This window comes from Mugil cephalus, chromosome 21, assembly GCF_022458985.1.
Source record: "Mugil cephalus isolate CIBA_MC_2020 chromosome 21, CIBA_Mcephalus_1.1, whole genome shotgun sequence".
Lineage (NCBI taxonomy): Eukaryota > Metazoa > Chordata > Actinopteri > Mugiliformes > Mugilidae > Mugil > Mugil cephalus.
This window is the reverse complement of record NC_061790.1, coordinates 5,642,057-5,666,067: the sequence shown is the minus strand read 5'-3', so window position 1 is coordinate 5,666,067 and position 24,011 is coordinate 5,642,057. Positions and strand designations below refer to the sequence as shown.

General features: G+C 46.7%; 1 protein-coding gene across 7 annotated transcripts in view; it reads left to right on the top strand.

Annotated features, from left to right (window-relative positions):
- The first annotated feature begins 7,102 nt into the window (after positions 1 to 7,102).
- The window catches only part of gphnb (gephyrin b), a 94,088-nt gene continuing 77,179 nt past the window's right edge, over positions 7,103 to 24,011 (top strand). For 2 of the 7 annotated variants that reach the window (XM_047573941.1, XM_047573939.1), the window contains exon 1: positions 7,103 to 7,599. In XM_047573941.1, coding sequence (XP_047429897.1) covers positions 7,536 to 7,599 — 64 coding nt within the window. In that variant the 5' untranslated portion in view covers positions 7,103 to 7,535. The remainder of the gene's footprint in view (positions 7,600 to 24,011) is intronic. The other 5 variants (XM_047573943.1, XM_047573942.1, XM_047573944.1 and 2 more) reach the window with 4 other exon arrangements.

The following is a 24,011-nucleotide window of genomic DNA, read 5'->3' as shown; positions in this document are numbered from 1 at the left end:
CGCTGCAGACTCTAACGTGCCCATGTGTACCCTGGGTCCTTGAGGAGCACTCTACCAGAGGCGAAGCTCTCCACGCCTCAGCCTCAGCTGGCTCCATTGTTGATCTCTTGGCCCTCGCAAACGCATTACAGCGATATATTTGCCACATCCAGGCCAGTGTATTTTCTAAGAAGTCCTTTTCAGCTGCTGATATGGCTTAGCTCAAATCCCCTGGCCCTGTGACGACACCAGCGCAAATGGGCCAGACAGGGGAGGGTTCGGGGGTTTAGGAAGCCAAAGATCAGGCCGCTGCTAATTATCCGGGCCTCTTCCGTGTCTCGTCGGATCACAAACAGCTCTATCTTTAAATCGCTTTTTTTTTTTTTAGTTCAATATCCTGCTCATTTTTACTTTTTTCATCATCTTCTAGATATATCTAGGTATTAATGATTGCGTGTTGTTAAGTCTCATCCCTTTTGGGATTAAACTGCTAAAACGACGGCATTGGACAGATGCTCTGTCAAATCTCAGAGTTTCACCCAGATTAAAAAGCATTTTAGCTTTCGATCAAATGTCACAGAGAAGTTCCCCAAAGTAGCGTAAAGACACAATCACTGCATTTTACACAACTTGACACACTTACGAGTTGTCGATATGAGATTTATAAGGTGAAAAACAGGCAGATTGCGCCTTTTAACTTCAACAAATATAGGGTTACAAATATAACGAATGCACGATGTGCCTTTTCGGTGCAGTCATAAATATTTCCCGCCGTTATTTTTATTTTCGCAAGTCGTACTCACTCGTACTCACTTTTTTTTTGGTCGTGTGCCTTCCCTCCTCGCATCCCGTCTCTTCTGCATGGCTGGCTCATTTTTTCCGACTGGCCTGGATGTGAGTCAGGGCTCCTGCGGTGAAATTGGAGACCGTGAGGTGGTCAGGAGGGGTGGTGGCGGGCCAAGAGTCTGCATGCCAGCCAGTCGGCCAGACAGCCAGCCAGCCAGACAGCCAGCCAGCCAGACAGCCAGCCAGACAGCCAGCCAGCCAGCCAGCCAGGACGACAGGCAGGCAGACGGGGAGAGAGAGAGGTGGAGAGAATCCGTTTTGGTGAAGTAGTTTCCGAACTGGAGGATGAAAGGCGCGTGAGCCGGAGAGGGAGACGTGGAGCTGAAGGGCTGCATCTGTAACTGACAGATCGGCCGCTTGATTGACAAGCTAACAGGCGGAACAAGGAGAGTGTGGGTTCACAGTGCTGCCAGCAGGCATCCATGAGGCTCTGAGGTCCACCAAAGGCCTGAATGAGTAATAAGTCATGTAGCAGTGGCTGCCATGAAGTCTTCCCGTCTCTGCAGCGCCTTCTTGTGTGGGGGGGTGGGGGTTGATAAGAGATAGAGGGAGATCAGAGGGCGTGTGCATTATGTGGAAAGGAATTTATGTCTGTTAGCGTCGCGTTTATTTCCCCACGTTTACACGTGTTTGCGTGCGCGATGTCAGAGCTGCAGGAGAGAGCTCTCTGCAGGAATACGTCCGGTCCAGTCAAGCTACGCCGCGGATCCCAGGCTGCTGACTCCGCTCCCAGGCCCCTGTCAGGTCCAGCTTCGCTCTCCCCCCCCCCGTCCTCCCGAGTTTCTTACCACCCCCCACCCCCCCACCCCCAACCCACTCTGCCGCGGAGTTGACAGCTTGGCCCCAACAGCTCGCTAACCACATTACCTGAACTCACCACAGTCATTATCCCGCACTGGACCCACTGGAGCTTGAAAGTCATTCCAACTTCTCCGCTGGTTGAGGTTAATAGGTGTGTGGATGTGAGATTACATCCCAAAGGCTGCGCGGCGTCCCACGAATCCCAGAATCCGAGTCCGTCCCGGCGGGAGCAGCTTGGAATGGACAGGTGCCGGAGGGTGTGTTTGTTTGTTTTGTTTTTGTTTTTTTTCTCCCTCCCCCCCAACTCTCCCTTTTTTTTATTATTCAGTTCACACTTCTTGACTCACATGTCAGATCTGATGATAAGAGACAGCCACAAGTGTCCAGAACACTCCTCTGTATCCGAAGACATAAAACAGCACTCTCCTCGAGGAGGTGCTTCCTTAAACGCCCTCAAAATGGCTTTTGGCTTCTATTTAAAAGATATTGGATCAACGTAGAAAAAGACTTTTCTAATTTTAGAACTTTAAATTTTTGACACATGGTGCCGTTTAGTTTTGTGCAGATTTGGATCCATTTACACGACCAACAATTATGATCAACGGTGTTTCTTGTCAAAACAAATAAAAAAAAATCATTAATTTATCTGGTAACAGCTTTGTAACTTAAACATACATGTGCAGTCAAATAAAACACAAAAGAAATCATATTTTAAAGCTTTTACTATCGTTTTAGCTTTTATGTCTATATAGCTGGCATGTATCCAATCGTTAATAAAAGCTTAAAACGATAACACACACCCTCTGGCACGTGTCCATCGCCTCCGTGCTTCCTCCGAGGGTTTCATGCCAGGTTTTGCAAAGCGTTTTGAGACAGTTTGTGTTGTTATTGATGGTATATAAATAACACTTTAACTGAATTGAAGAAATTGGCAAAGCAGTGACTGAGCCCCATTAGCATGTTGGTGAATGGAGTTTCAAATCTGGATGGACTTATCAGGAAAATGTCTGTCTTTAGTCTTAAATGGTCTAATTTCAATCAAAAAAAAGTAAAATTAGAGACATTAAGGCCATATATAACTATTCCATTCTCCTAATAAATAAAGAAATATAACCTTAAACCAGATGAAACTCGCTGGATGTGTATCACCTGTGGTAAAGATTCATCCTGCGTTCTGCAAATTTGCTGGAGACGGCTTGTAGCTGTCAGGTGGGATGTGTTCGGGACAGAGCGCAGACATGATGTGCAAAGCCAGCTCTGTCGCTACAGAGAGCGCGGTCGCTTACACGAACGTTACATCAGACATGTCACAAGAAACGGGCGGCGAAGCAGACACGGACTGACGTGTTACCTTCACTGAACTACAGAGCCACTCGCAACAAAATGATGGCCAAGGATGATATTATTATTATCTATTTTATTTCTTTTTACATCCTCGTTTAAACCTGATAATTAACAATGGGGTGGATTTAAATGTTGGACTCAACATGTTGCCGAGGTGCTTTCCTAAACTTCCAAAAGTCCGAGCTGACAGATAATCACCTGCAGGAATCTGGGAGTGCTGCTGAGCCATTAACGAGCGGAGGCTCTTTATTTATTTATTTATTTATTTATTTTGCTTTAAGGGCAAAAAAAAAAAAAAAAAAAACTCTATGTTTAACTCTTCCGCATTAGGAGCCAATTACACGGCTGAAAAAAAAATGACCCGGGGTAGTTTGGTGTCCAACGTTGTTTGTGCTGACATTCTGCTTTTCAAATGCCAGTCTGTTAATTATGCAAATGGTCTAAAGCGTCCCCCTGTATGAACGTGTGCACGGGCGTCCCTTAACGTGGACGCGGCGCCGTGCGTCCCGCGAGTTTATCAGAGCGAGCCGGCGCCCCGTTTCCATACAGTACAACAACTGAAATACGAAATGACCCCTTCGGCTGCGGCGAGCCTCCCTCTCAGGCCCTCGCTCTGCCTCCGCTGTCCTCCTTTTTTTTCCCCCTCGTGTTCGCAGCTCTTTGCGCGCCGATGCTATGCGACACTGGCCGGCTTTGGAGGAGGCGAGTCCACATTGCATTAATTCTGAGCGGAGAGAAATCCAGTATCAGATGTAATGGGTTTGATTCCAAAGCCCCGGGGCGATGTTCTGCGCTGCTGTAATGGTGGTGGGAGTCGGCAGAGATCCTGCACTCATCAGAATGCAGCCTAACGCACATACGCTCTCTCTCTCCCTTCTCGTGTCTGCTCTCTCCTCCTTTTTCTTCTTGTCTGCGCTCCCTTCATCTCTATCCCTCTCTTTCCCTCTTGCCTCGGATGACCAGAGGTGTACTCCACCCCGTCTCCGACTATTCCCAGCCTCCTTCGCCGTGTTGTTGCCTAATTACTGTTGCTAAACAGGGACCTTTGTCCCCAGCAGTCCTCAATTAAGTGGCTTCTGCTCATACACAAATAGATAATTGTTTTTTTATTATTAGTATTTGTTTGTTTCTTCCTTGCTGACTTCTTCTCTTCAGCTAAGGCCAGATTTAGTCAGGTGTTCTGAGGAAGGGATCATGTCAAGTAAGCCCCAAGCCCCTAGTTTTAAATTTATTATTGTTGTTATTATTATTTTTTTTTAATTAAAGAACAGCCTGCTGTTGTGAGCGGGGCATGTTTCCAAGACAACACATGATCAGTTAAGGGACTGACAGTCTAATCGTCTGCTCCAAAGAAACCGACCAAAAAACCCGCCGACTCCTTCTAAAAACCTGATCCACTCTTGGCTAATCAAACACACATTCATTGTGAAATATTTGACCCATATAAAATGATGAGCTACAACACCATAAAGCGGTGCTTAACTTAGCGGAACTGTGTAAAACTTGCAGCTGCACGCTTTATCGTGCATTTAACAACTTTCGTCTGGTGTTTTTTTTCTTTTTTTGGGAACGCGGACGGGCTCGCGCTCGTCGGCGTGGAAAGAAAAGCTTTGCGGCTCTTTGTTCGGCGGCGTCCCGCATCCTTTGAGGCGCTGGACGGGTCTGGACTCCGGGTGGGTCAGGAGACAAATAGCATCCGCAAATACATCCGCCGATCTTTGGAGGAAATTCCCCTCCTCAGCCACGTGTCCCGGCAGCCGAAAGATGGAGGTTGAGTGGCTCTAATGTTGCGTAACGCAAACATCCACAGAAAGCTGCTGTCCTCCCTCCTTTTTTTTTCTTTTTTTCCCCCCTACATCTGGGAAAATGAGGGGGCTTCCCTGGGCTCGCCGCGAAGACAGGGAAACGTACTTTTACAGCTCCCTCTGTCTACAGAGGCTCCCCTTATTATTGTGATGGATGGTGAGGGAGAAGGGGAGAGCGATGGCCCCTGCCTCCTCATCACCTATCCATGAACAGCGCGCGGCTCGACCGGCGGTGCGGTAATTACACCGTCATTATAACACGCGCCTGTGCACAAGCATACTTATTCTCACACTACATAAACACAGTCCTCCACACACCAGATGGGGTCCCCAGTGTCTACATCCTGATGGCTCCATCCCTCCCCTCCTCCATACGTCTCTCCTCTACTATCTCCGCAACTCTACGCCAACTGGGGAATTCCAAGCCTTCCAGGAAATCTTGCCAGCTCCTGACCAAGGAGTGTGTCTGCATGTGTGCGCGTAAGAGAGAGAGGGAGCTTCTGTTTGTCCCTGTATGTGCACATATGCATGCTAATCCTCGCTGTTAACTAGGTCTGTTTAACTCTGATTTCTCGCTATCGTTGACGAGCTGACAGATGTGGACTCTGTCAGGGTGCCACACTCAAATTATTTCCTTTGTATAGCCTTTAACCCAGGCTGGCCATAAATACTTACAGTTATAATGTAGCCTTTATATTGTATGTCCAGCTACAGTATAGATCCTACTCAGAAGCATAGAGCTAGATTTTCTTAGAGTTGCTGGGTGTGGTTAAAAGGCTGACCACACCCCCAACACATGCCGCTGTCCGCGGTGCTGAACTTGTTAGTTATGTTCTTTTTGAATCGCAGCTCCACTGTAAAAGTTAAACACACACACAGACCACAAAGCCAGACGGTAAGAGCCGTCTGACATTAGTTCTCATCTCTGCAGAAACAAAAAAAAACGACAATTTAATGAACTGTTGCTACAGCTGAAGGTGGCAGTGTGAAAAAAAATCTGTTTTATTCACTTTGGCGACACCTATGGCAATCAGTGGCAATTGCAGGTATAATTTTTTAACCTCGTGTTGTCCCTGGTAGAAAGATAACTGCTACAGGCTCACCTGTGACTAACTGTGCATAGCCCTGGATTTTGATCGGTAGTGATGAGTGGGGCTCAAATATTATGTTGTTTCCCCATTTAGCAAAACAACTTTAATTCAATGAGGAACAATTCATTTATACGTAAAGACTAACATTTTCTGAATGAAACAAGAGCTTGTGAAATTAAATATTTTGCCATTTAGACTCCGAACCATCTTAGAGTGGAGGTCCGGATAACAAAAATAGATAGAAACAGGACACATTTCAAATATATATATATATTTTTTAATTAAGTTACTTTTTAATAAGTTTCTTCAAACACCATGCAAGTGGAAGCAGGTGGTAAAATATGTATTAAACACAGAAAGGTGAGTAAAGACTCAGTGTAGGAGGTGTCGTATTTAAGAGAATAAAAAATACATTAGGTTCTTCAACAATCTTAGGTGAGTAGGCAGTGACTACCCAGTTTTTGTTAGTTAGATCTATGGAGCAGACAACCTGAAACATGACAGTCTGCGTCCTTCTGTTCTTGAGAAGCATCCATCAGCAATTCATAAAACTCCTTATGTTTACGAGGTATGACTGAACTTTAAGGGAAAAAGGGAAGATCAGGTGAGAGTGTGAGCCAAACCTTGGCGGTCTGTTTCGTGTCCTTGGCAGACGCAGCTCTTGTCACTAACTGTAACACAATGGGAAGAGGGAATTGGCTATAAAAAGTGTGGAAATTGTGTCATTTCTCCGGTTAGGTCATCGGACACGGCAACCCCATTGAAGCGAGCCAGTCGAGCCGGAAGAGTTGCCCCATTTCTTAGTCATACGTGTGTCGATGAATTATGCATATTGATGGGTACCTAACAGAAGCTGAGGGAGGATGGGCATTTTTTTTCTTTTTCTTTCCAAGCGAATAAACAACTGAAATTATACACCACTAAAGCATGCAGCCAGACTATAAATAGCAGCAGTAGTGGGTTTTTTTTGCCTGGGGATGTAGGTGATTTTTTTTTTATTTTTTTTTTAACAGGTCAGACTCTGATCTCCTCTTAAACCTCTGCATTGAGACACAGCATCTCTGGGGTGTCGTCCTCGCACTTTGAGGGGCCCCTTTAATCTCTCAAAGGAGGTGGGGGGACTTCTTGTAAAAGGGAGAGTTGCTCAGTGTGTGAGAGAAGGCGAGAGAGAGGGTGATGCTTATCGTATGAGGTTAGAGGTCAATGCAGTCGGGTGCATGGCGTTTAAAATCCCCCCAAAAATGGCATCAAGTGCAAGAAAAGAAAAGAGTGGCGTCTGCGGGCACAGTCAGTGTTAGTCAGTCTCGCTGAAAGCTTTGTCAGGAAATAATGGTCGCCATAAGAATTAATCTAGGATCCACACTACTACGGTGGCAGGCGGCCAGCTGAGTGATGTGCGCGTCTTTAAACGGCCCCCGCATCCTGCCCGCTTATCTGTAGGTGTCCCGATGATCGCTCGGCTCTCTACTCATCTCGTCTGGCTGTTTCTCTCGCTTTTTTTTCTTTTTTTCTTTTTTTTTTCCCTCCCCTCTGCATCCCAGCCCTCCTCCATCTCTTCCTCCTCCTCCTCTTCCTCCTCCTCCTCCTCCTCCTCCTCCCCTCTAAGTTCGATGCGATCGGCTCTGGGCCCTGCCGTGAGTTCTCGGTGCGGGCGACAGCGCTGCTGAACATGGCGTCAGACGGGATGATTTTAACGAACCACGACCACCAAATCCGGGTCGGAGTCTTGACAGGTAAAGGCACAAATGCCCGTCGCCTCTTTCGTGTTTCGCTCATATTTCTACCAATTCATTTTCCGCCGGTGCGTCTTCATACATGTCGGCTGGTTACATTTATATATATTTATATATTTTTTTTTGCTTGGCGGCGGCGGTGGTGGTGGTGTTGGCGGCTCTCGGTCTTTTGCTGGGGTTTGCAGCCTCTTGAAGGCTGATTTGAAGCCTTATTTCTGCCTTTCTCCCCCCTTTTGTCACACCGGTTTACCATGACATCCAGTGCTTATGCGGCTGAAGCGGTAAACGTGCATCGGGTTTGTGTGTCCGCTCCTGTAGATTTCTTAGCCGAGCCGTTTTCCCTGCTGAAGAAGCAGAAGGAGAAGAAGAAGAAGGAGAAGGAGAAGAAGAAGCGCTCAGTTTATGTGCATTGAATAATTCATGTCCCGATCGTGCTTGTCAGAGCCGAAAATTACAGCTGACCGTGTGTTGTGCGGCTGCTAAAGACGCTCAGGCTATAGATTGCATTATTGACACCCAGCTGACCACAGCGATTTTTTTTTTTTTTTTTTTTTTTTGAAGTGTTGCTCACGACAGTTGCTGGAGGTGGATGTGGTGGATGTGGTGGTGGATGTGATGATGCGCGCATCCTCGGCCTGTTAGGAAGCGGCTGAGGATGGAAGAGAAGATTGGTGAAAATAGATTTTTTTTTTCGGGTTTGTGAATGAGAGATTGACATGAGGCGAGGGCTCGGTTTTTTTTCGGTGGGGCTTGAACGCACCGGCGAATCCTCCTGACATTCCTCTAAACGCAACGCGATGACGGCGCGTCTCTCACTTGCCGACGCTGGAAATGCGCTTGGATGCAATGTGCGGCGGATGATGTTAGATCTGCTCGCTGCCGGCCTTCATTTTTCCCGTGTGTGTGTGTGTGTGTGTGTGTGTGAGTGTGAATGTGTGTGTGTGTGTGTGTGTGTGTAGCCTATTGCTTTGTCATGTTTCTGATCGTGGACCAGAAGCAGCTGTGATCGGAAAGTAAATGATCTTTTTCGGGGTGGTGTTGGGGTGGATAGCATTAAGGCTATCCAAAGGAATACCCCCCTTTCCTCCTCCTCTTCCTCCCCTTCCTTTCCTCACCCCCCTCCCTCCCTTGTCCATCCTGTGTGAGGCTGGGTCGATCAATATTTCATGAAAGCCGTGGTCTCTTTCCCTCTCTCTCTCTCTCTCACACACACACACATACGGTATTCCTGCGTATGGAAATCCGCCACGGAGGAGGTGGTAGGCGGTGTGTAGCGATGGAGGAATGACTGTGTAGACCCTCTCCTTAAATCTGCCAGGGAAACCCCCTCCACCAATAGCACCACAACCACCACAACCGCCACTAGTCTCCGTCTTCCTCCTCCTCCTCCTCCTCCCTCCCTCCCTCCTCCTCCTCTTCTAACCGGAGAGAGGGAGAACGCTGTCCGTGGTGCTGAAATCCAGCGTCACTCACAAATCAGTGCGGTACTGACCCAACCACGGTAAATACTGCATGAGATTGCTACACCCTGGGACGTGGAGGAGGGTGGAGGGGATAAACCCACCTCAGCTCACCGTCTTTGGAACTGACACGAATGTTACGATGTGAAAGAAAAGAGTCGGCAGCCGATCAGATTTTAGAATATAAGGAGGAAATAAACACGCTTTCCGGCTGGTTTCTGTTTATGCAGGTAGCTGTTTTGCCAGCTGGAGGTCACCCCCCCTCCCTCCCTCCCCATCCCCCCCCATTTTTTCACGCTACAGTAGAGGGGGTTAATTTCTCTACGTGTCATCAGTCACTTGAATCCCCAACTGTATCCCCTGCGCAGTGACAGATTGCCAGTTTGATCTCGCTGTGCAGTGTTGACAATTCCCGCATACATATGCCGATGTTGAGACGCGACCGACAGGCTTATTTGTCTTTTTGATGTATTTGTGTGTGTATATGGAGTAGGAGGGCTTGCACTGTCAGGGAAACAAAGCATCAAAGGAGTGGGTGGGGGGTGGGGGGGGGGTTGGAGGGGGACGGAGAGGAAACAGTGGCGTTAAGTTTCCATGTTTCACATGACCCCTTAGCCTTTTAAGAATCTAATCACCGCCGGATTACTCATGGCTACGGAGGCCGCTGTGTGATTCCCTCTTCGGAGGGCGGGGGGAGTTTTTTTTTTTTTTTTTCTTTTCCTCTGTATGTGAGATGATGTATTTTGACAGCAGAAATTCCCCCCCGCTGTGCAGCCACGAAGCTCCGAACATTCGGGTTGAGCAGCTCGCAACTCTTGCCACACCTCAGTCCTCCACGTCCGCCGCGTTCATTCCGCCGCTCTGCTGTGGCATTGGGCCTGTGTGAGCAGAATGCTAATGGGGTCCGGAGCAGTGCTCAATCTCCCTCTCCTGCCAGGGTCAAAGGTCAGCCCTCCACTCCCGCATTCAAGTCACCGGGGAGCAGATGAGACCTTGGCTCAACCCTCCTCCATCACTTAGCCCCGCATCCCTTTCGACAGGTGACAGAGCCCGTGGGACGTCTCTGTTTAGACCCCGGGCACGGCGCAGGTCGCCCAAGCGGTTCCCGTTTCGTCGGATAATGCGTGCGTTTCCTTGAATGTTTGTGGGGTTTATTTGCTCGGAGAGGGAGTCGGGGAAACGGGATAATTGGGGTGAGCGTGCTGTCACTTGTCGGAGGTGTCACATCGAAAATGTGAGCTTAGTTAGGAGTGGATGAAAGCTTCTCACGCTGTGCTCAACCCATTGTGATGTTTGTGTTTTCTTTTTTTTCGCCTACCTGCGTGCGAGCGCTCGCGTGTTTTGATGCACGAGTGCGCGGTGGCCACTTTCTAGCTGTCTTCGGGTTTAGTTTTAATTGTCCTATGCCTCCCTCCCGGAGCTCGCCTCGGGGCCTGAGCTAGACACACACACACACACACACACACACACGCCAACTTTGTATAAATATGCACGCCCGCATCTCTTTATGCATTTGTGTGTTTATGCAGATGTACAGTTGCAAATGAAGCAGCGGTGAATTATGGCCTCAAGTTTGTCACAGGTAAAGGACTGTGCAAACACTTGCAGAGATGGTAGTTTAGCGGTTTGACTTAGTGTGATTTATAGGAAGAATTTATTTTACAGTATTGCCATGAAAATTTGGACTTCACAACAAGATTTTTTTTTCTATGAAACTCTAGTAGCGGGCTTCACATGCACATGCTCTGTGTGTGTGTCTTTGCCTGTACAGTATGTGCATATGCATCTGCTTCCCTCTTTGTCTTTGTGCACTAATACTGAGCTCTGGCTGGGAAACACAGCTTAGCAACCCCCCCCCCCCAAGCCCCAAATATAGCTACTGTATGCATACCTCCCATGATCACACACTGAGAAAGAGAGGGAGAGAGAGAGGGAGAGGGAGAGAGAGCGGCAAAAGAAGCATTCAGCGGCTTTTAATCTGTAAATGCCAGTGTGCATGTGTGGGACCGTACAGTATTATTACACGGCGGCGCTCCATACATAGGCCACGGATGCTCTTGGAGGATGTGTGGCTTGATTCACAGCCCATAGAAAGCTCCATTGATGCTGACTGCTGAGTGTGTGTGTGTGTGTGGGTTAACTCCAGTGTCTCCAGTCCTCAAAGGGTCTTGGATACACACTCAGCACCGAGCTTCCGATGAGGAGCCGGGGCAGGAAAAAGCTCCACTCCGCAACAGACAGACAGCGCCACTCTCTTCCTCTCCGTCTACCTTTCCCTGTATCAATCTCTTCCCATCCCTCCCTCCGTCTCCCCGTTTCTTCCATTTTATTTCCGCTCTCTCTCCGTCTCCCTCGGTTGTAACAACTGAGAGAGGCTCAGGGATGTGTGGGCCGCCCTCCAAACTTACATGTCTGTCAGGGAGACATGAATTGACGACAGGCAGCCTTCCCAAAACAACCACGTTCAGATCGCTCTCTCAATCCCTCCGTTAAGTAGAACTAATTCTGTGACTCCCTGCAGAATGGCTGGAAGCTTTTATTTTGGCGGGGTGGCGGTCCGTGTCTTAATCATATGCTTCTTAATCATATTTCATTGGTGTGTTAAAGACGCGAAGGGTTGTCCTAGAAGGGAGGCGGGGAAACGGCGTAATTTTGTACTGTGACTGTTTTCAAGTGTGTTGAAAATGTCTTCCCTCGCCGCACGTGCGCTGTGCTCCCGAGCGGGCCGTCACGTATGTGCACCTGCTTGTCTAGCTGCAGATGGGATAAAAAACTATTTAATCTGCTTTTCCACATAATTTAATCTCAGGCACAGCTAAAGAGGCTCACTAGAGAAACGGGAGTCAAGTCAGCGAGGAGCGGACTACAACGCCGCGCCAGAGCACCTTGACCAGAGCTAAGAGATGCCGTCATCTGTAAACAAATGATGTGACTGCCAAGCTACGGAGCGACCTCCTCTCTGAATAATTAAAGCGGATGTGTACAATGCGAATCCAGCATTTCGCTGTTCAGCTTTGACTTTTGCACGTCGTGAGCGATACTGACAGTAGAGTTGGAGTTCTTGCACCACGTGCAAAATATAATAAGTCCTATTGGGCTCGAGTGTATCAGGCCAACGTTAAAACCATAGCAAATGGTGGATTCTCTCTCTGTCTTTTGAAAAGGACACCAACAAGTCACAAGGTTTACGGGACAAATTTTGCATCAGAGAATGTTGCATGTCTTAGCAATGACATTTAGTGATGATGTCCTGGTTAGCTTGTGTGCGTGACGTTGCACATCGAAAGGATTCCCTTCCATTTTTGCATACTTTCCATATCATGACATGCAACACTGGTGAAGTGAAGTTTCCACGGGGCTCATGATATATCGCAAGAGCACTTAAGTCCGGTTGAACACCTCTCTTCTTGTCATACATGAACAAAAGTTAGGACAAAAAGCTGCACCGTTAAGTCTTAAAGCTACGTCACAGTTCCCGCTCTCGCCCTCTGTAAAGAGATTCTTCTACGGTTTACATATTCTCCCCATACCTGCGTGGGTTTCCTCTGCGTGCTCCTGGGTTCCTCTCCACAGTCCAGAGCCACGCAGGTTACCTTAAATGGCGACTCCCGTAGGTGTGAAGGTGAGTGTGAACGGCTGCCTCCGCCTGCGTGTCAGACCTGTAATTGACCGGCGACCCGTCCTGGATGTTCCCAGCCTCTCACCCAATGTCAACCAGGATTGTCCAGCGCCCTGTCGACGCTCTGAGAGGTGAAGTGGGTTTAGCTAATGGGTGATAGATGGATGCTCGGAAGTATATTGATAATATGATACTCTTAGACAGTTTGTGATATTGATAAGGGGCCTAATGTGGAGCCCTTTCAGTTAAGCTGCTCTATTTATAGGAGATGGTGACGTTGCTTACAGTGTATTGCAAGAAGCACATAACCATCTACACCAGTAATGAGCACGAGGGAACGAGGTTAAGCTATTCTAAATTTTTCCGGGGGAAAAAAAAAAATCAACCTGGAAACTGTTCTCAAACATAAATCACAGTATTTGAAACGCGGTTCATGGGGCAAAGACAAAGTCAACCAGTCACCCCATTAGCGTCATTTTTCCTCAACCATTTTCCATCCTCCTGATGCTGAAACAAAACATAACATCCTGACAGAGCTGGCATCATGACAGGCTAACAAAAAAAATAATAATAAAACACCAAATGTATGCTTGCTTACGATCGGCTCACTGGCGATATAATGAAACGTGGTGTGAATGGGAATCATTGAGCCCCGGGCGTGTGTCTACCTACTAGCATGATTTTATTCTTCCTTTTTTTTTTTTTTTCCTGCTTTGACCCAACTGTCTGTGACTGAGTTGAATCATCTCCGCGCCGCTACCGGGGCGATCCCTCGCAACGATACGTGGGCATCTGTTCGACAATATGCTAGTTTGAGAGGGATACACTTGGAACAGAAGGGCTAAATGGGGAGGAGGAGGAGGAGGAGGAGGAGGAGCGGGGATAAGGCGAACTGGGCTCACACTTTTTTCATGCTTCTTATTCCTCGTCCTCTCGACTAATATTTTTGTGATCGTCTTCGAGCCGTGTCACTGATTTTGCTTTGCAAGGCGTCGACGTGCGCTGGCTTTAAAAACTGGGAATGTTAAAAATATCGTGATCCCAAAGGGCCGTGAAGACAAAATGGTAGCGCGGTTAGAGAGAACGCAAAGCCACCTGGGCGGCTTGTGCAGTGTGTTGTTTCGACTCTACAAATATCTGAGCTCCTCATTTGCGTGTGGTCAGACAAAGATTTATCTTTCGTATGGGTGGGGCTCGCGCTGTGGCAATAGTTAAAACACAGGCTGACCCTTCTCTTGCTTGTTCTTTCTCTCTCCCTGCATCAAATACACACACACACACACACGCAAAGACACACACAGACACAGCTGTCACAGTGGACAGCAGTAAGGCGGGCAGACCACATGACCAGAATAGACAATACAGGATCAGGGACACGGACACAGAATGAGAATTAAGTCTTCACTGCAAAGGAATTATTTTCAGTGTCGAATAGCGGAGAGTGTGTGTGTGTGTGTGTGTGTGTGTGTTGGAGCAGGAAGGGGTGACTCTCCTTTCTTTTGCATTCACCCCTCACTCTCTCCTCTCTCTATATATCCCCTCCCTAACTCCAAACAGTCTTCACTCGGAACCGCGGGTTAGAACGAGAGGCAGACGGCGTTTTTTTGGCGGACAAGGAGCGGGATCTCCTCCGCTCTCGTGGGCTCTCGTGGGCTCTCCAGAGAAGAGCTGCATCGGGGGCCGCCTGGAAAGCCGTTCCCAGACTGGATGCGTGGGTGTAGGAGAGAGTTCGCCGGTTCCCCTTCCTGGCCTAAAGCACTGCTTCAGTCTGTCATTCATTGGAGGTGATGAGGTGGTTAAAAAAAAAAAAGAAAAGAAAAGATTGTGCCTGATATTTTTAGGATTAAGCAGGGGGTACGGTTTTAATAAACACCAAAGACTATCATGAAATCAGAGGTAGTAGCAGCACTTTCCAGTCACTATTTGACGGCTGTGACTGCAACTTATTGTCAGTCTGGAGCAAGAGGTATATCTGTGTTTCTTTCCGGGCGTCGTGGCGATCATACGTCTTTTGCTTCTGTCCTCTTCTGCTGTTTCCACGATTAGCACAAATAACACCACATAGTGCAAGCATACGCTGACTAGCTCTAGATATGGACCATTAATTGTTAGCTGCCTGTTGCTATTATGTAATTGTGATGCCCTTTTTAGCTCTTATTGCCCTCGAGATTTGTGCAGGACTTCACCCGTGATAAACCGAAGTGATTGGAGGTCATTTTTGAGGATCATATTTCATTATTTTGAACAAATGGTTTTAAAATTATTTGTGTTCGAGAAGGAGAAAAACATCCTGTCAAAAAAGCTGCCTTTCCTTTGTGCATCTGCCCCGGATTGAGTGACGTTCAGGAGTCAGGGTGAAAAATCTTGGACAAAACGCGATTTAGATAGATTTATTTTTTACCTTAACTGGTTGGGAAGTGGGATTTGACCGGGAGATTATTCCGTTACATTCATATTGAGACGTCTGCAGTCAGGTTATCTTATGCTAGCATTCGTCTCTTATTATTAGCTCATTAATTCACACTGTTGTCCACTGGTAATGGTAAATGGTCTTGTTTGTACCTGTTGGTACTCAAACCGCTTTACAGTCACAGACACATCTACCCATTCGCTCACGCATCCATAACTATTATAACGGCTAATTAAAGGATACTTATTTTTCCACATGCATATCCTAAATTAGAAGAATAAGACAAAAAAAAACTACTTTTTGTGCCTCAACAAATACAAATACTGGATGGTTTGCACACCCCTAATGTCAGGACAACCCCCAAGCCAAGGGATTACCTTTAGACTACTACAAAACAGAAAAATAGATTAGAATAAAAGTACAACATGAGTGTCCTGCCAGCGGCCTCAACAATAGTAAAATCAGAATGAGCTCTTCATGGAGTTGGTTGTCAGGCCAAATTGAGTAACCGTGTCCTCTGGGTAGGGGGGGTAAAACAAAAACGCAACGGCCACTTTGACAGGGTTTCAGAATGGGAGTCCTCTGCAGAGACGCAACAACCTGCTAGAAGGAAAAACATCTCCATGAACCGGAATCCATCCACGGCGGAGCAGCCAGAAGGAAGCACTTACAGAAGTACAGTTGTCTTTTGTCAAACAGTATTTAAAGGATATCAAGCAATATCACCGGTTCTCCTCATTTATTTAGTTCCGTTCCTGCAGTGGAGCATAGTGGTGGCTGCATCATGTTGTGGAATTACCGTAACTCAAAACATTTAGAACTACTTACTCTAAAATCATTACTATATTTTTGGGCCAGTATTGTGATTTCTGTATTTAGTCTGTCTGTTATTTTATTGCGCAGTCAACAAAAAAATGGACAAAAAAACACATGACCTTTGGAGGATGAGGGAGTTATAGTTTTTTTTTTGTAGTATTTAATATTTTAATATTTCGCTCCTAAGGGCAAAGACAAACAACACAGCGTGTTTGTCTTTTGTGCACCAGACCCAGAGATCTCGGGGGAGAGACGGCAGTCGCATCAACCCCGCTCCTTTTACTTAGGCCGGTCCTTTCGCGATAACCTGTGTGAGGAGAGAAACCGCTGAGTGATTGCGATAGAGATCGAGATAAAAGATACAGCGGCGGTTTTAACTGATGAGTCACTCTTACGGTTTGCTGCTGGATCCCGTGTGCTGACTTGAGGTGTTAATTAAGGCCAGAGAGCCGGAGGGCGCTAAGGTTGCGTGAGGACAGATAAGTTGGGTGGGAGGAGAAGGGACAAAGGGGGGGAGACGTCATCGATTCATCAGCGGCCCCATGTGTTGCCATGCTCCCTCCTGTCTTTATCAGTCCTCATCTAATAGGCGCCTGAAACGTATTCCTCCCTCGTGTTTCACTCTGGGGATGGGGTCAGCCTGGCGTCTTATCACGGGGCGGCTCCGCTAACAATGCTAACATCTCAGCAGTATGTTTGTTTGTTTATTTGTTTGTTTTTTAACCCTGTTACACCGCTTTCAAATTGGCACACGCCTGAACCGAGACATCACACAAACTGCTTTTTGGACGCTTCCTGTAATGTCAAGGTAGCACCATTTTCTTGGCGTGCACGCTTCCTTTTCTGGAATATTTCACCCTATCGCCATTAACATAAAGAATTTAATGCTTCAGTCAACGCTAATGACTAGATTAGAAAAAAAAAAACTCTTGACGTGATCTGATTGTTCCTCAGCCGGAGGATTCGTCTCCTTCATCTTTGACACATAGGCAGGGAACCTGGCTGTACTTGAAATGGGTTACAGGTTTTTTTTTTTGTTTTTTTAAAAGATTTCTGACATATTTGCCTCTGAAAAAAGCAGCTCGCTGCACACATCAGTTCCACATTTAGCCTTCTTATTCCTGGTGTTTGTCACTGTCTTAGCTGACAAACACTTGTTTGACATCCACGTGTCTCCCGGTTCACTTTGCCTCAGAGCTGCGTTGGATTTTATATCCGTCTGGTCCGTCTGCTCACTCTTATGTTAATGCTTGTGTATGTCTCTCTCTCTTTTTTTTTTGTTCACATGTAACTTCAACACAAAGTTCTCCATTTAGCGTTTCTTTTTTTCTTTAAGGTCTTCAGACAGTTTCAGTTAAAGGTAAAACTCCACCCAGGTCGGGGTAAACACCGTACATGTGTTACTGCTGCTACTCAACCTGCAAAAACAGGTGTTTAATGTCTTTACCTGGATCTAGATGAGCTTTGGGAAGTTAAGTCAAGATTTGGGCTTTTAAGAAAAATGTTTAGCATCAAACCTATTGGCCCGGGGAAGTCTATTTATTGGTTTTTTAAACCATAATACGCACCATACTTGTGTGGATACATTTGCTTTGATTGTAACTATTCAAGAACCCGTGTCATGGATGGACGTAAGTAATCAGTGGAGTACTCTTTAAAAGGTCTTTCTCTAATACCTCCATGCAACGTGCAACACAAATATTTCATCACTCCTCAGTCAATTATTTCCCATGTTACAACAGCAACATCTGGGCTGACTGCAGTTCCTCGAATGGCTCCAACTTGAGTCAGAATCAGAATCAGAATTACTTTATTAATCCCAAGGGAGAAATTACTTTTTGTTACAGCAGCTCCTACTCAAAGTGTACGAGTGTTCAGAAGAAAGAGCAACGTAGGCAATGAGAAGAAGTAAGAATAAGTAGGCCATTACAATAAGAATACACACATGAATGTAAAAAAAATATATAAAGAGATGCCTAACTTTACAACAGGAACAAACGCGTTTTTCCTGGTTTTGGTCCCTTTAGCTAAATTATCTCATCCCTTTAAAATGAGCAGTGTTCAAAACTTCTCTTCAGGAATCCTATGGGTGACATCAATTTTATGTTTGCAGTCAACGGTTTGTACCTGGTTGTGCCTTCAATATTCCAACACATGCTGATCGGAAAGTTGCTCCGTGGGTCGAGTAACATTCACGCCCCTCATCAGTGAAGAACCTCCTGAGAAGAGCAGAGCAACTTCTCACGTCTTCCATGTTGCGGCAACCAATAAATCTGCTCCGCTGTGCTCAAAGAAGAGACGGGGGGTAAACCTCATTTATGTCAACATCGCTCAGGTTTTCGATATTTCAACATTTTTTCGTTGTTGTTTGCCAAACAGAGGAACGGATCGGGGTGCAGTTTGAAAAGGGCTGAGGTGTGAAACGCCAGAGACGGAGGAAACACTCCAAGTTATGACGAGTAAATAAACTGCTCGGTAATAAGAGTAATGTTTTTTTTTTTTTTCCCCGCGAGGTGCGCGTGATTGAAAAATATAGGCCGGTTAATGATTAATGCGCAAACCTGAGGTTAGGAAACATCACTCATCGCCGCACTCATCAGCCATTCATAAAGAACAGAGGCGAGCAGTGTGCGCCGAGAAGGTGGAAAAGCACCGCCGGGGAAGTGGTGCGGCGCCGTGCGACTTCTCGCTGTCACCCTGGGCAACGGGCCCTTCGGTTCCCTCTTGACACACTGCCAGGGTGTCCATTGGCCTGTCACTTGTTCAGACCTCCTCCCTCCATTACTCCGTCCTTCCCGGGGCCACCGGACCAGCCATGTCGAGGTGCAACGCGTTGATTGATGTGTGTGACACACGCTTCCGGGAAACTCCGTCATCAGAACTGCTTCTATTTTGGAAGCGGAAAATTCAAAGGAGACAAGCAGAGGAGAGAGGATACACACACATATATATATATATATTTTTTTTTTTTTTTTTTTAAGGGGGTGGGGGGTGCGTTCACAATCAACGTGGTGTTTGGTGGTTCTCCATTAAAAAGCCTTTTCCCTGCTGTGTTTACAGTTGCTATGGAGCGAGAGCTGCGATTGCATTCGTAATTGATAGTAATTATATCAGTCGTTGCTCGCACATTTATATTTACATCAATTTCACTAATCAATTCCAAATCAATGATAATTGAAACCGAGTTTGATGAGGGTTACAAGGCTTGGGAGTTAAATATAACGGCTTCGCTCCTCCTTTCCCTCCTCTCATGCATCACGTTTCATCTCCCGTTTTCTTGCTTGCTATTTTTGCCTCCATCTCCTCACTTTGTTATTTTTTTTGCTCCACCTTTCTGTTTTTCTTTTTTTTTCTTCTTCCTCTGTCCATCTACGCTCGACTCGCTCCATCTTCCCTGCGAAGAGACGGAGCGAGGCCACACGAGAGGAGCGTGTGCGCGTGAATAATGGAGGAAGCCAGCTTCTCCCTAACAAGGTGTTCCTGACGGCCGACCCCGGCCCACGGTGCGCGTGTGGTCAAGGTGTTCTCCCCGTCCTCCTTCTCCATTATTCAGCGTCATGCCTTTTTTTTTTTTTTTTTCTCTTCCTTCATACCACAAAACCCTTTCAGATCAAGGCACCTGGGAATCAAATGTTAATAGATAGACCCCCCCCCCACCGCTCCCGCCCACAAGCTTGCGCACATCACAGCTGTAAATTCTCGACGTCGGTGCGCGCCGGAGCCCGTTTGATTGACGCGGCTTGACGGCTTTGTTGCCCTTTTGCGCGGTGGTTTTGCATGACGGCCTCACGGACAGGCGTGACTGGCGGTTTCTCGGCGTCGGCGCGTGACTTGAGGAGCGTTTGAAAGCGTGAGACGGGGAGTTTCCCTCTGCCCCTCTGCTCCGTCGCCCCTCCTGTCCTCTTTTTATTTTGTCTTAATGTGGCGGCAGGTTTACGGAGAGAAGCTGCGTCTCGTACCAGTGACCCACTTGGAGTTTCTGCTTGAACGCGATGAAATGTCTAAGTTTGCCACCGGCACTTAAGCTTAATGTGCGGTTGTTGATCAGAGGAATCTCAGACAGTGACCTGAAATAATCAGCTAATCGCCACAGTGGCAATGAACGAATCATCTATATCAGCGTTTTTCAGGCCGAGGACCCACAAACTGATAGAGAGATTAAGTAGGGACCTACTTACCTACTATATTTGTTATAGTTGGACGCATAAGAAGAATTTCCACATAGTTTTAGGCATTCATTTACACCAAAGTCCTTTCAACCCTCCACACCAATTAGCTAGCTAGGATCGTGGATAGCTAGCGATAGAACTATGTTCATTTTTAGGTGATTTTTAAGCAGCAAAACAGAAGACAACACCAATGGCCTCCGTGCACAAGCCTCGTGACGCATTTCCGTTTCCGCCAGGGATCGGCAAAGTAGTTCCCTGTCGGTGTCACGATGTCACAGCGGTGTGTGTCGACCGGGGGGAGCATGAGAACATGCATGAGGAAACCGATGGCCTCTGTAAGCCACAAATATTTAAATTACAACAAACAAACGCCTGAAATGCTTCACTTTGTGTTTAATGAATCTATTATGAGTTTCACGTTCTGAATTTAATTATCGAAATAAATGAACTTTTCCATGATATTATAATTCGCTGAGCTCTGCCTGTAGTGTTAAAAGCGTAATCGGATAACATTTAAAGACTTAAACAAAAATAAAATCCTCGCTTATAGTCATAACCACAGAAATGTGACACGTGACAGCTTCTATTTTAATAAGTCTTACGTTCTGTACAGTAAATACGCTGTAGTGTGAACACACGTTACACAGTCAACATTACATCGTCAATTCACACAACTTCAAAATAAGCATTACACACAATGGCTGGTTTTGAACACATTACATGTATTTCTGCATATTTTTGGGAGGTTTGGAAGCATCTTGAGGAAATTGATTACACTACAGATTCATGCGTACGGCACTAGGCTCGTGCACGGGGTCACTTCTGGTTTAAATAAGTAATAATGTAGGAATTGCATGCTTTTATTACACAGAAAATAGAATACACATGAAGTGATGAGATTGTGTTTTGTGGTCAACACCTGGACCTGCAGGCGACCAGGGGACTCAGCTGCATTAATAATTACAATAAAAATATTAATTCATGCTGATAATAACCAAATAATCTGCAGATTAAATGAGGGGAAAGATCCGTAATATGTGATTTTCATAATTTATTTACATATCATGACATATTTCTGTATCTTTGCGTCAATGGAAGTGGGACTTCTGCCTAATGATTAGAACTCATGTTTTTAATTCAACCAGTTAAAAAAAAAATTAACAGAATGCTCTGATGCTCCAGGATCTCCCCTCTCGGTTGCCCCCCCCGCGCTGACATGTAGATGCATGTGTGTCTCAGTGGGATAAGTGATGAGTTGTGTGAAATATGGCAAGCGGAGCGCAGTCTATTAGGCAGCTAACCCCCGCCCCCGCCCGCCCCCCCACCCAATCGCCTCCAGGCTTCCCTTCTGCTCCGCCATACACGGAGGTGAGAGACAGAGAGACGTCACAGAGGGCTGTGCTGGATCTGAGTTTGATGCGCTGAGGGGTTTTAAAGAGCCGAGCCTGAGCCAAACGCCCACCACCGAAGAAGAAGAGGAGGAACGGGAACTCCTCTCTTCATCAGCTAGCATTAGCCTGGAGAAGAAGGACAGGTATCCAGGTGTGTGTGTGTGTGAGAGAGAACATGTGTGAGCTCTGACAGTGGGAAGCTGCAATGTAATTGCTGACACTGTCCAGAGGATTGAATGTAATGAAGGTAGCTGCTTACAGGCGTCTTCATTAGTGCAGCCGGGCCCGGGGCACTCCCTGTCTGTGTGTGTGTGTGTGTGTGTGTGTGTGTTTGTGTGTGTGTGTGGGCATGTAAAACTCTTGCATCTTGGGAAATAAGGGAAGTCGAATGGTTTTGCACACGCATTCATATGCGCGCGCACACATGTATCGCCACCCACTCACACATTAACAGACGCATCAACGAGCACCGGCAGCGCTCAGAATGTGTTGGTTGTAACTTTAATCCACGGGAGTTTCTTTCTTTCTTTCTTTTTTTAATTTGTTTGTAAACCTACAGTGCATTTTTTTTTTTGAGGAGGTCATGCTGGATGCAGTGGGGTGTAATTGATGATTATTTTAATTATTCTCTCGATTATTTCTTGAATGATGATGATGATGATTCGCAGTAACAAAAAAAACCCCGCAGTTTTGCCGGAGCCCTGAGGTTCTTTGAATTGCTTGTTTTGCTTGTTGTAGCACCCGTCCATAGCCCAAAGATATTCACTTCACATTTTATATTCAACACAGAACAGCAGCCAAATTTCACATCTGAGAAGCTGGGGCAAATAATCGCCAAGGAAGTGTTGTTGTCGATGCACATTCTGTCAATTGATCTATCGTGTAATTCCCTATTTGACTAATGGCTCTGGAGGGATCTCCGCCTTCAGGCCTATAGGTGTGTAAGTGCAACTTTAGATTTAATGTGATCAGCTGACTAATAACGTCCACTCATGCAGGTGCCTCTCTGCCTGATGTGCCTCCCGCCCCTTAAAGCAACAGTTGGAGCCTCAGATTAACGCTCCGTACTTCCTCTTTCCTCTTTGTTCCGCTGATTTCACAATGACTTTTGGCACAATGCGCTAAAGCCACAGCTGTCCTGATCGGGCTTTTGTTTTGCCCATTCGGAAGCGTGGCTGGCATGAAATGGGATTTGTGGGCAGAGAGGGGGAGGCTGGTCACGGGGAGGGCAGCCGGTAGACCAGACGATGATGATGATGGCTACCGTCTTCGCCACATGGGAACCCTGTGGAGATGCAGTTTAGATTAACTTTCCACTTAGTGAACAATGTGTCACTTACGATGTAGCCGCCTCTCGTGCTGCGGAAATCGGCCTGACAGCTGCACCTCTGGAGACGTGTTTGGCCCGATCGGGGTTGGGGTTGTTGATGCGCATTTGGCCTGACCATCGAATGATTCCCCCGTTGCTGGATGCGAGCGCGACCCCGTACTTTGATCAGAACCCGGGCGTCGATCGTGAACGGCCATCTGTCAGCCCAACCTTGATCTGAAGCGCTGACTGCAGTCGCACCGTGACCCTTGACCTTGGTCTATCCCCCCCCCTCTGCCTCTCATCTCTCTTCTCTCTTCTTCCCTCCACTGAAGGAGACATCACAGAGGAGCAGGGAGAACATTAAGCCTCCTCTATGAAGACCAATCAATACCTGATCTGATTAGTCCTCGGCACATATGTTTCACTACAAACCCTGAAAGCCAACAGATAAAGAGCCCCATTGCTAATGTTAGCCAATAGTTATCCATTTCAGAGCTGAACCACTCTCTACCCGTTCATCGTTTGTCATGTTGAATGAGGTGAGTGGTCTCCATGTAGAATTACTTAGCGCGTCCATGCCGGACCCTGTAGCAGGGCTGTGTGTTGTAAGTGGTGCAGCCCAGGGTTTCCCTGCATCAGCAGCTTGGAAGGAAAAAAGGGAGGTGGGAAAAGGGAGGAAGAGGGGCAGGTAGAAGGAAGGGGAGGAGGCGGAGGAGGAGGAGGAGGATGTGGAGGCAGAAATGCGAGAGGAGGGAAGCTTCTAATGGGCTGCATCAAAAATGTGCAGCTATATTGATGCCACTGTAAGCATTTCTATTGAAATCAATAGAGCCACTCTCAAACTCATTCTGGCTCCTAACAAGAGGACGGTACCTGCTTTATTAATGGAGCAGTCATAGATATCACACACACAGATGCATTGCTGGGCTGGAAGGAAACGGAAAGGATGCACTGGTCAGACGAGAACCTGTTAATCGGCCTGTGTTTCAGGGAGGCCGAAATGACATTAACGTGTCTTTAACAAACCGCATGCTGCCCGTCTGAGCTGCAGAATTAAGTCGCAATTAAGGGGTCAGTTACACACATTAAACCGAACCCGAAAATCTGAGATTTCTTCTTGTGCAAAGGGGACGTCTGTGCAGAAAATGCTGCTTAAGTTTTTAGATCCGGTTTCAGTTTAAGCTGCAGTGCTTGCAAATCTTTCAGTGAACCTTTTAATTATTCTTATTCGTTTT